We start from the raw sequence: 13,200 nt of genomic DNA, 5'->3' as shown, positions 1-13,200 counted from the left end.
TTAAGTGGAAAACAACTGGACTTAGAAGGCAATGGCTGCGCGATAAAGTGGGCATTGCTTTAGAGATTTGCATATTACGCTGATTTTTTTTTTTTGAGCTACAAAATAAAAGTGTGTTAACCTTCAGCATTTAGAAAAACACAGATAAATTCAACAAAATACTGTGAAATGGTAACATAAAATTTATAAAGCATTCCATATTACCTGCAAATGAGAGAAAAAAAATGTGAAGTTATGTACCAAATAGAAACCTGACCATAGAGGATGAAGTTGGATTAGCATTTGAATCTGGATAATAAAGTATTCTTTTGTAATTGAAAAAAATAAGGTGGTTTTTAAAAATTATTTTTCTTTTCTGTGTGTGACACTGCATGTTCGTAAGTACACAACATGTGTGTGTAGTGTCCACGGAGGCCAGAGTATGAATCACCAGAGGTGGGTGCTGGGAACTGAGCCTGGGTCCTCTGCAAAAGCAACAAGGGTCTCTTAACTACTGAACCCAGAAGATAAGTTTTAAAGCCATGTTTTCTTAACTTTTTTTTTAATAGCTTAAGGACTAGGAATGTGGGTCAGTAGGAAGTAGGATACTTCACTAACATGAACAGTGAAGCCCCAGACTCCAGCCTCAGCACAGCCAATAAGTAGCTTAAAATCTAAGAACAAACCGTGCTGCTCTGTCTGTCTTTCCCAGATGAGTGACCGTCTAAGCTGGAGGTCTGGTCTGGCTTGGTGTTTTAGATAGATTACAGGGTCCCATGCTGTACCCAGGCTGGCTTCTAGTTACTTTGTAATCCACGTGTCTGAACTCAACATCAGTCCTCCTACCTCAGCCTCCTGAGTGCTAACACACCGTACTCCAGAAAGACAGAACAAAACTGGAGGAATGAAAGAAGGAGGGAAAAAGGAGGGTGGAAGAGCTGGCACTTGGCCCAGGACCCAACATCAAGATAAGAATGCTGAGATGGTTTTTCCCTCCCCAGGTTTACATCTTCACTATCTTCCCATGTGCATGTAGTATTGCCATGGTTTTGACTAGAGTAGTGTGCTACTTAACATTTATCTCATGCCTGTGTAGAAAGGAAAATTTGAGCAATGACCTTCAGATTATCTACTCAAATAGGAGCGTTTTCACAGCATTTATAAGTTTTGTTTAGTCCAGTGATCTCCAGAGTAAATGACCCACTGAGGGAAAGAAAATTCACTAATATGCCTTTGTGTTGGTCCCTCCTTCCCTTCCCTCCCTATCTCCCTTCCTTCATTTGTAGTTTCCTAGTTTTGTTTATTTATTTATATGAAAGGATGAGAAAGTATTTGATCTTTCTAATGTTTAATTTGGAGTAAGCACAAGGCTTGTTACAGCCCCGTGTCTCAGCCAATTTTTCTGAAGATCCCAGTCATGAAAAGGGGCTGACACAGGCAGCCTCATGTTCTGATTCACTGATAGATGTGTTATGACCAATTTCAATTTACCGCGCCTAATTAACTGAATTTTTTTAAATTTCTATGTATGAATGTTCTATCTGCATGTATGTTTGGGCACCACTTGTATTCCTGGTGCCTGCAGAAGCTAGAGGAAGGTGTCAGGTCCCCTGGGACTGGAGCTACAGGCACTTGTGAATTAGCGTATGGGTGCCTCAGTCTAACCCAGTGTCTGCTGGAAGAACAGCCAGGTGCCTTAACCACGGAGCCATCTCTCCAGTTCCATGACTGGAACTTTTTAAACACTGGAACAGTTAAAGTTATTTATGTTTTATTTTTTGATATTAATATTAGAATGAGATCTGGGGACAAAGATTACACTTTAATAGTTATATGCTTGTGTATTGAGTTGACAAGGGTTCAGTTGTATTGTTTGTGTGTGTGTGTGTGTGTGTGTGTGTGTGTGTGTGTGTGTGTGTCAGTGTCAGCACAAGTTGGCTTTTGTGTGTGTTGGGAGGGTATCAAGGTCCTTGTGCTCACAGATGAGTACTAGGAGAGCCAGGGATGTCTTTTCAAGGGGAGGGATGTATAACTTATTTTCTGCCCAGAAGGCTGGGAATGGACATGGTCCCCTTTGTGCTATCAGTGTGGCTAAAACCACACCAGGTCCTCCTCCAGACCCAAATCATGAGCTTGTCAATCTGCAGAACCCATCTTTATGGAAGACATCACATGTATTTTTACAGAGTTTCAGTGTAGTCACAACGTAAGCTTTATTGTTGTGCATCTAAGATTAAGTTAATCATCACCAGGAAAGCTCTACAAAATGTGTCTAAAATAAACTAGTTGAACCAACATGGGCTACTGAACTGAACTACCTTCTTGCCTCCCACACATTGTTACTCTGCTGGCCATGCTGGTCACAGAGACCTCTGCAGGGATCATTTGAGAAGAGGGAACCTCAACTGAGAAAATGTCCTCACCAGAATGGCTTGTGGTGATTTCATTTGATTAATGATTGATGTGGGAGGGCCCATCCCATTGTGATCTGTGCTACCCCTGGGCAGGTGGGCCTGGGTTGTATAAGGAAAGAAGGCTGAGTAAGCCAGGAAGCAGCACCCCTCCATGGTCTCTGCTTCAGTTCCTGCCTCTGGGCTCCTTCCTGCCTTGAGTTTCTATTGAGTCCCTTCTTGGTGGACTACAACTAAAACATGAAATAAACCTTTTCTGCCCAAGTTGGGTTTGCCATCTTGTTATCAACAATAGAAACCTAACCAGGTCGGGATTATGTTTTAATAAACTGACCCTCTGAAGTGGGTAAGTGGTACACACCTGTAATCCTAGCACTCAGGAAACTGAGGACAATGAGCTCAAGGCCAACATGGACTATAGAACAACTTTCAAAACAAAGCCAAACTCATTATAGAAGGCTTTTATAAAATATAAAAATGATTCATTCCGGCTAAGATCAAAAACTCAGGGGACAACAGATGCTGGCGAGGATGTGGAGAAAGAGGAACACTCCTCCATTGTTGGTGGGATTGCAAACTGGTACAACCATTCTGGAAATCAGTCTGGAGGATCCTCAGAAAATTGGACATTGAACTGCCTGAGGATCCAGCTATACCTCTCTTGGGCATATACCCAAAAGATGCCCCAACATATAAAAAAGATACGTCCTCCACTATGTTCATTGCAGCCTTATTTATAATAGCCAGAAGCTGGAAAGAACCCAGATGCCCTTCAACAGAGGAATGGATACAGAAAATGTGGTACATCTACACAATGGAATATTACTCGGCTATCAAAAACAACGAGTTTATGAAATTCGTAGGCAAATGGTTGGAACTGGAAAACATCATCCTGAGTGAGCTAACCCAATCACAGAAAGACATACATGGTATGCACTCATTGATAAGTGGCTATTAGCCCAAATGCTTGAATTACCCTAGATGCCTAGAACAAATGAAACTCAAGACGGATGATCAAAATGTGAATGCTTCACTCGTTCTTTAAAAGGGGAACAAGAATACCCTTGGCAGGGAAGAGAGAGGCAAAGATTAAAACAGAGACTGAAGGAACACCCATTCAGAGTCTGCCCCACATGTGGCCCATACATATACAGCCACCCAATTAGACAAGATGGATGAAGCAAAGAAGTGCAGACCGACAGGAGCCGGATGTAGATTGCTCCTGAGAGACACAGCCAGAATACAGCAAATACAGAGGCGTATGCCAGCAGCAAACCACTGAACTGAGAATAGGACCCCCGTTGAAGGGATCAAAGAAAGAACTGGAAGAGCTTGAAGGGGCTCGAGACCCCATATGTACAACAATGCCAAGCAACCAGAGCTTCCAGGGACTAAGCCACTACCCAAAGACTATACATGGACTGACCCTGGACTCTGACCTCATAGGTAGCAATGAATATCCTAGTAAGAGCACCAGTGGAAGGGGAAGCCCTGGGTCCTGCTAAGACTGAACCCCCAGTGAACTAGATTGTTGGGGGGAGGGCGGCAATGGGGGGAGGATGGGGAGGGGAACATCCATAAAGAAGGGGAGGGGGAGGGGGATGTTTGCCCGGATACCGGGAAAGGGAATAACACTCGAAATGTATATAAGAAATACTCAAGTTAATAAAAAAAAAAAATGATTCATTCCTTTTGCAAATTGTTCTATGGAAACTGTTGGTTATAACTAAAGTTTTGAGTTAGTGGTTGGGAGTTCCTAATGAATGGCATGTAATCTGTTTTGCCTTTTCCTTAAGAACATCTTAATATCAAGACTGTACTAATTTATCTTATTTACTGAGTGATTAATTATATGGAGAGTCAAAAGAGTGGTTGAAAATGAAAGAGACTGGACTACGATGCAGTGACCATGTGTTTCAGGCATTAATAATAAAAACGACTGACCTAGTTCTGGCAGAGATGTGTGTAATTTACGCCCTCCATTTCTCCTGTACCGAATCAGCTCCTGGGAGTTCCTTTGCTTTCCACCAGGGATTATTTTGCACTACACAGCATCTATGAAACTCAAGCTTTCTAGTTACCTGGTAGAGACAATTCTTTTTCAAAATGCAGACATAGAGGCATGTTTCAAATGTGGAATTGAATGCTACCTAGTCCAGTGTCTTTCTGGTGGCAGACTGTCCTATACACTGTCTTTACATGCTGCTCTGGGGTTGGGTGTAGTGGTACAGACACATCTGTAAGCTCAGGTGGAAGTAAGGCGTTCAAGGGAAACCTCGGCTACATAATGAATTAAATAAAAGCCAGCCTGGGCTTTGGGAAGCTGTCTCAAAACCACCCCACCTCAGAAAAAAAATTACATTGGCAGGTAGTTTTGTCGCTGTGCTGACTGTAAGTGTGCATGTATGTGCATCTGCACACACAAATACACAGAAAACTCTCAGCTGCTTACAGGTTGTTCTACTAGAAAATTTTAGAATTAGTGCTTTGTTATAAATTAATTTTCTTGTTTATGTTTTTTTCTTATGAACTCACTCATTTCTGCAAATAGGGGTAGATAAAGGCATAAATTTAGATATATAAAAATATCAGGGTTGGGGATTTAGCTTAGTGGTAAAGCACTTGCCTAGCAAGCACAAGGCCCTGGGTTCAGTCCTCAGCTCCAAATAAATAAATAAATAAATAAATAAATAAATAAATAAATAAATAAATAAAAAAAATATATAAAATATTATTATTATTAAATGGATTATTCAAAATTTAAAGAACGTGTGTGAATGAATAAAATAGGAAAACAGAACTTGACTAACTGTTCCTAGGTGTGGTGGAAGAGAAGTATATTACAGACACATGGGAGAGCATATCCAGAGGCAGGGCCATCTGGGAGAGTCCAGAATGGACATGAGCAGACTGAGCGGTGCTGGGGCTGGGTGGCAGCCAAAAGACCCAAAGGTACAAAGAGGACCAGTAACCAAAATGTTGGATTATATAGGGAGGAGCAGCCTAACCCCCTGAGCTGAAGAGTTGGGGGTAGGAGGTGGGGTATGCCAGTCAGGATGGCCTTGTAACAACAGGTAGGGGCTGAAGAATACGAGAACCTGGCCTTCATGTCCCCTTTGATATGTTAAATAGGCACCTCATCCAATTATCTCCACTTGAAACCTAACATCTGGTACTAATAAGGAAATTTCCAGCCAGTCCTAAGCAGAGGGTCTCTTTGCTCACTGTCTCAGTTAGGGCTTCAATGCTGGGCACAGACACCATGACCAATTCTTATAAGGACACCATTAAATTAGGGCTGGCTTACAGGTTCAGAGGTTCAGTCCAGTATCATCTAAGCAGGCACATGGCACCATCCAGGCAGGCCTGGTACAGGAGGAGCTGAGAGTTCTACATCTTCATCTGAAAGCTGCTAGCACAATACTGACTTCCAGTCAGTTGGATGAGGGTCTTAAGCCCACACCCACAGTGACACATCTACTCCAACAGGGCCACACCTCCTAATAGTGCCACTTCCTAGCCCAAGCATATACAAACCATTACATTCAAATTTTTATATTTTTCTGGAAGGAAACTAGTGTAAAATTAGAGTTCTCAGTAGATAAGAATACTTGCTCTACAGAGGACCTGGGTTCACAGCCATCTGTAACTCCACCTCTTCTAGCCTCCGTAGGCACCAGGCATGCACAGGGTACCCATGTATACATCCAAGCAGAACACTCATCATGCACACATGAATCTTAAAAATAAGTACAAAAAGTGGAGCGATTGGGCCAGCAAAGTAGTCTGGCAAGAAAAGGTCCTTGCTGCCAAACCTGACAAGTTTGGTCCCTTGCACCCACACGATCAGATTAAAGAACTGGCTTACCCAAGTTGTCTGAGTCTGAATCTCAGCACCCTGCTAGTTCAACATGTTTGTTTTATAGAGGTAAACAGAAAAGCAGGTTATTGTATGCAATTTAATCAAGGAAGCAAGGATTAAGGAGTCAGGTTTAGCTAATTTTAGTAGGAGTAGTCTCTAGGGAGCAGTCTTGAGGCAGTAAATATCTAATGGGGTGTAAGCTGTGGGGAACATTTCCTTCACATCGTCAACATCTGCACATGGTCCAGAGGAAAACTACCATTTTCCCATGAGCCTGAGGTTTGATGGGGTCCCAAACATTGCTGTATCCATGTCAACAAACACACGTTCACTCAGGACCTGAGTCATCTAGGGCTTCCGACTGGTTTATATGCATCTCCTCCCACCCCCAAACACACACAGAATTAAGTCAATGTGATTTGTTTGTTTGTATGTTTGTTTAAAGCAGTGTTATGGGCATGGTGTCTACACCTTTCATTCCAGCTGTCTGAGTTTGAGGCCAACCATGGTTATATAGTAAGTTCTAGTACAGCCGGTCTACATAATGCAACCCTGTCTCAAAGGAGGTGGGGGACATGTTTAAGTGGCTTTGAAGAAGGCTCTCTGCTAACAGAAGATGGAGAGGATTATCAAAGGCCTCTACATGGGAGTCAGAGGGTGTAAAACCAAAGAGCTATGAGCTATGGACAAGAGGAAGATTGGTGCTATCATGAAGTAGGGTTAGCTACCGGTATATTATATTGACAAGTGAGGAAAAACTTTCCTCCCGGAGACGTGTGAAAGAAGCCCTGAACGCCTCTTCAGGCCTCAGGTGTGCTCCTGCATGCAGACGGGCAGCTGTTAGGAGAGTCGGGCAGGCACTACACTGCCAGGGTTCTTCCACCTACTTTTTAGTTACAAACTATGATTTTTCTTTAGCTAGGTATTCAGTCATGACTGTGATACAGGATACTCAAAAGAGAAAAGCTACGAATAGCTGTTAATTCTTTATTTTATTTTATTTTATTTTATTTTATTGAGACAGGGTCTCGGTGTAGCCCTAGCTTTACTTGAACTCACTCTGAGACCAGACTGACCTCCAACTCAGAGACCCCAATGCTTCTGCCTCCAGACAGAATCCTAGGCGTTCAGCCTAGGCTTTCCAACCCTTTGTAGATTACCTTGTGGCTTACTGTGGTGTTCTGGTGTAAAGGTAGCAGTGTGTGGTTTCCAGGCTGTCTAGTAACATCACAACTACTGAAGGTGCAATTCTGTAGCAGAATAAAAAGAACTTTTCCATGAACACTAAATCTTACAGTTTTCACCAAATACAAGTGTCACATAAGCACTCCTTAAGTGTGAGTGCACACAAGGTTATCAGTCACAGTCCAGGGGCAAGGTGAACAAAGAAACCCTAGACAATGAAGCTGTGATTGCAAAGCAGCACCCTAATAATCTTAGTACTTGGAACAGTTTTTGGTTGACCTTCTTCTATTACTTAATTCTATTACATAACAGTAATCGCATTTATTGAAGCCAGTGTTTCTTATTAGAGGAAATGCTGATCTTAGTGAATCGCGAATATAAGAAGGAAAGGGTTTTCTAATAATTCAGAAACTTCACAGTTCACTTTGTCCTATTGCCTTTTATGTTCCCAAATATCTTATAAATGGTTACTAAACTGTGGCATCTTTTTAAAAAGTCATCACTTTAACCAAGTCTCCCAAAGTATACTGCATAATAGCATGCTTTAAGTAGATCGAAGAGGCTGACTTTATCGAAACTGTCTCCTGTATTAAAGAATGGTTGACATATTCTGCTGCTTAAATACCAAATGAATTCTGACACCTCTAATGAGATTATTAACATGAGGATTTTTTTTCTCTTGACAGCATCAACAAAGAAAGTATTATTGACGTAGAAGGCATTGTGAGAAAAGTAAATCAGAAAATTGGAAGCTGTACACAGCAGGATGTTGAGTTGCACGTCCAGAAGGTAGCCTCATTTAGTAATATAATTGTGAGGTCTGGGGATACAGCATAGTATGCATGGTACCCTGGATTTGACCCCCAGCACCATAAGAAAAGAAAGAATAAGAGAGACACGGATAAGATTATATATAGATTTGAGGAATTCTTAGACCATTTTATGTCAGATCTTTATGTTCGTAATAGTTGTAGCTGGGCATCTTAGTATACACCCTTAATGGAAGCAACTGAAGACGAGATAGGCAGATATCTGTGAGTTTGAGGCTAGCCTGTCTCAGGGGAAAACCAAACCACAACAACAAATTGATGTAAAATTCTGAGGTTTATGTTAGTCATTGAATTGGTTAGTTTGCGTGCGCTGTGGGACCCACTCAATACATGGAGAGAACCAACTCAAAAATGGCTCTCTGACCTAGTCCTATGATGTGAGCAAAAATAAATAATCATATATGTGCACATTCATATAAATAAAGTTTTAAGAAGTTTCCAAGACAAGGGATAGTTTCTTCCCTCCCTCAGAAAGAACATGTACACAGAGACACCTTCCCACAGAAGGGAAGAGCAGAGTACTTAGGAGCATACGTAAGAACGACTGGTTGACACACTCAAGAGAGTTCAGGACATCTATACCCGTGGATTTGGGAATGAAGTTAAATTTAATAGGAGTTAATTGTCATGGAGCTCTGAGATACAGAAAATCTTGTATTGTTGCTGAGCTGACCTGACACATTACTTTCTTTGTTAAGTCTACCAAAGAAATCTGTTTATATTGACAAAAAGGATATGTCACCACTATCTTCCAACTGACGTGTTTTCAGTACTCTACTAAGGAAAACTTAATGACTTAAAAAAAAAAAAAAGAAAAGAAACCACATATTTTTATGTTTTTTTGGAGCTGGGGACCGAACCCAGGGCCTTGCACTTGCTAGGCAAGCGCTCTACCACTGAGCCAAATCCCCAACCCCATTTTTATGATTTTTATTGGAAGGAATCTACCTCAATGGCAGAGCACATATCTTGCATTAGAAGTATCAATAATAAATATTTAAATCTTAGAAACTTACAAGTTCCATCATCGTCGTGATATATTCTATATATTAATAATATAATAATAAGGGCTGGAGAGATGGCTCAGCGGTTAAGAGCACCCGACTGCTCTTCCAGAGGTCCTGAATTCAATTCCCAGCAACCACATGGTGGCTCACAACCATCTGTAAAGAGATCTGATGCCCTCTTCTGGTGTGTCTGAAGACAGCTACAGTGTACTTATATATAATAAATGAATAAATCTTTTTAAAAAAATAATATAATAATAAAGTATTTTACAAAAAATTTAAATTGTATCATAAACAATTGACTGTCCCTCACTCTTAATGTATTCAACAGTTACAGCTATGTATTTTGTGTCAAGTACTCTGTGAACTCAGACCAAATGGAGGAGAGGGTGGATTTCCACTGGTTATGAAAGTCACAGTAAGGGGCTGGGGATTTAGCTCAGTGGTAGAGCGCTTACCTAGGAAGCGCAAGGCCCTGGGTTCGGTCCCCAGCTCCGGAAAAAAAAAAAAAAAAGAAAAGAAAGTCACAGTAGCACTTGGGTTCTTCAGCTTGGGATATGAAGGTCAAGATTGTGTTAACCAACGGAAGCCTAAAACTTGGGTGTAGGGAACCATGATAGATAATTCTACTTTAGAGTAAAGCCTTCTGACACTTTTATCTGAATGCCAAGTGTAATCTACAAACTGGGAGACTATAGCTTCCTTTCCTAGCTTAACTAAATAAAGTTAATTCCCTTTTGTGAGTCACTGAGTGTAAGTGATAAGACAATATGTTGTTAAGGGTGTTCAGAAAACCCTACCTGTCTTAGTCAGGGTTTCTATTCCTGTGCAAAACATCATGACCAAGAAGCTAGTTGGGGAGGAAAGGGTTTATTCAGCTCACACTTCCATCACCAAAGGAAGTCAGGACTGGAACTCAAGCAGGTCAGGAGGCAGGAGCTGACACAGAGGCCATGGAGGGATGCTGCTTACTGACTCGCTTCCCCTGGCCTGCTCAGCTTGCTTTCTTACAGAACCCAGGACTACCAGCCCAGGGACGGCACTACTCACAATGGGCCCTCCCACCCTTGATCACTAATTGAGAGAATGCCTTACATCTGGATCTCATGGAGGCATTTCCTCAAGGAAGGCTCCTTTCTCTGTGATAATCCCAGCTTGTATCAAGTTGACACACAAAACCAGACCGTACACTGCCTTACTCATAAACTCACTATTTTTATCGGTAAAATATAAAATTAGTGTGCTTATTGAGGGACTTTGACAGCATAAAAGAGCATCCCCTGTGAGGCAGCTCCTGACCAGACAGGCAGGAACAGAAATGTGATGTTTAATGAGAGGAGACAGTTAAAGGAGACAAAGAATAAAGAAAGGAAGGTGGGCGTAGCCTAGCAGGTCATAGTGGTGGGGAATGACTGAGAATTGCTAACAGTAATAGCAACTCCTGTGTTAATGCTTTGGTCCTTGTGGTAGACTCCATTTTAAATGAAGCTTTGGAATTGATTTCCTTAATCACAGTTTTCATTTATTACATTGGTGTATACCTACGGATAATAAAATATTTGTTCTTTTTGTTGACTTCAAACAATTCATAAAGTCAAAAATATTATCCCTGTTACATAGATTAAAAATGGATATCATCTGGGCAATTGATTAATGATTCAATTCCCTAGTTCAATTCCTAGCACCCACATGGCACCTCACAACTGTTTGTAACTCACGTTCCAGGGAACTGACTCTCACTCAGACATACATGCAGGCAAAACACCAATGCACATAAAATAAAAACAAATGACCTTTTTAAATGGATATCACCTTATTTTATTTCACCAAGTATTTTCAGTTAAAGATGTATGCAAACACCATTTCATGTACATTGTCTTTAAGCAGAAGATAATTGGTTTTCTTGACTTAATATTTTTGGCAATTTCTCACTTTTAGATTTATGTGATTAGCTTGGCTGAGCCTCGCCTGCCCTTGCAGCTGGATGATGCCATTCGGCCTGAGGTGGAAGGAGAAGAGGTAAAGTTTGTGTCACACTTTGTGCTTGCTGTGGGTAGTCAGTAACACTGACTGTATTTATGTATTCAGTACCTAGAGATTGATCTGAGTTCTGTTCTTTTTTTTTTTTTGGTTCTTTTTTTCGGAGCTGGGGACCGAACCCAGGGCCTTGCGCTTCCTAGGCAAGCGCTCTACCAACTGAGCTAAATCCCCAACCCCCTGAGTTCTGTTCTTAAACTTACAGGGCAGGCAGAGGGTTCGCTCTCTATTCAAGAGGCCAGGGTCAGTACATTGCTCTTACTCCTTAGAAGTTTTGCTGACCTGACCTGGTTTACAGTTAAGGTTGCTGCAGCTCAGTGATAGAGCTTTGTCTATCAGGCAGGTGTCCCAGAATCCAAAGGAAAAAGTCCTTTTTTATTTCCTTAAAAATATAAAAGATAACCCCATAAGCTTTTGTTTTATTGATGTGTTTGTCAGTAAAGTATTGCATGCTTGAATATATTTTAGATAAAAAGTAAGTGTCCAAAACATACTTTATATTTTCCAAAACAAAACTTTCCTGTTACAAGTGTGACATCATGTTAAATATGGACAAAGTGTAAATATCTAACTGTATACATCTAGGTTTTCATAGTTCTTGAATTCACAGTGTTGAGAAGTTACCAACCATACAGCTTTTACAAAGTTCTTTTTTTTTTTTTCAAAGATTTATTTATTTTATGTATGTGAGTACGCTGTTGCTGTCTTCAGACACACCAGAAGAGGGCACTGGATTCTATTACATATGTTTGAGCCACCATGTGGCTGCTGGGAATTGAACTCAGGACCTCTGGAAGGACATTCAGTGCTCTGAACTGCTGAGCCATCCCTCCAGCCCACAAACTTCTTAATAGACTCATGAGTGAGAATGAAAAGCATTGTAGGAAAAAAAGAGGTCTAGCCACAGTGGGACAGAACAGGCCTTTAATTCCAGGCAGGCGCATCTCTGACTAACCTAGTCTACAGAGCAAGTTCTAGAACAGCTGAGGCTACACAGAGAAACACTGTCCCCTCCCCCACTAGTGTCCCAAAGGAGAGAATGATCTCAGGGATTCCTGAAAGTCTTAGGGGACCTTGGGAAGTCCCCAGAGCGTACTTTTAAAACTGCATAGGTTAGTAACACAAAGCGCTTGGTCTGTGTATTTTTCCTGTTAGGTATTAGCAAGGGCATATAGGTTAAATCCAGAATGCAGAGAGTTGGAGAAGGGAAAGAAAGCTGTGTTGCGTATCTGTCCCTTCTCATTCTATCATCTCTCTGTTTTGTGTGGGTGGCTGCATATGTATGTGTGTCCATGTTCCCATGTACGTCAGTACATATGTGCAGATTAAATTCGAGAGGTTGATAGTGGGGTGTCTATCCTCCTTAACCACCTTAACCTTTTATATTGACACAGGGTATCTCTCTTTGAACCTAGAGCTCACTAATTAAGCTAGTCTAGCTAGCTTCATGTATTACTGCCAGGGATAATTGGCATTTGAAGTCCAGTATTCATCCCTTATAACATATGCTTTACCCACTGAGACATATCTAGTCTAAGCCTCTCTCCCCTTCACTCCCTTTTCTCTTTTGTTGGTGTGTGGTGTTGGGGGGCAGGAGAGTATTTGAGATACAGTTTCACTCCCTATGAGTTCTGGTTAGCCTCAGACTCACAGAGATCCACCTGCCTCAGCTTCCCAAGTGCTAGCATTAAAGGCATTCCATACCATCCCCAGCATTATCTCTGCCTCCTAACACTGACTTTTCCCTGGCTTTCTTTTTATTTTGTTCATTATCTTGGCTTCTTGATTTCCATGTACATTATTAACTAAACATCTCTCACTAAAGGAAACGTCGCTTCTTAGAGTGGGGAGTATGTGTGCTTGTGTACTGCAGAATACTGGTAAAATCT

General features: G+C 41.3%; 1 protein-coding gene across 1 annotated transcript in view; it reads left to right on the top strand.

The window, feature by feature from the left end:
- The window catches only part of Dars1 (aspartyl-tRNA synthetase 1), a 55,117-nt gene that overhangs the window by 21,332 nt on the left and 20,585 nt on the right, over positions 1-13,200 (top strand). The window contains exons 5-6 of the mRNA NM_053799.3: positions 8,124-8,226; positions 11,213-11,293. Coding sequence (NP_446251.1) covers positions 8,124-8,226; positions 11,213-11,293 — 184 coding nt within the window. The remainder of the gene's footprint in view (positions 1-8,123; positions 8,227-11,212; positions 11,294-13,200) is intronic.

This window comes from Rattus norvegicus, chromosome 13 (assembly GCF_036323735.1).
Source record: "Rattus norvegicus strain BN/NHsdMcwi chromosome 13, GRCr8, whole genome shotgun sequence".
Lineage (NCBI taxonomy): Eukaryota > Metazoa > Chordata > Mammalia > Rodentia > Muridae > Rattus > Rattus norvegicus.
Note: the sequence above shows the minus strand (reverse complement) of the source record. Positions and strands in the feature narration are given on the sequence as shown.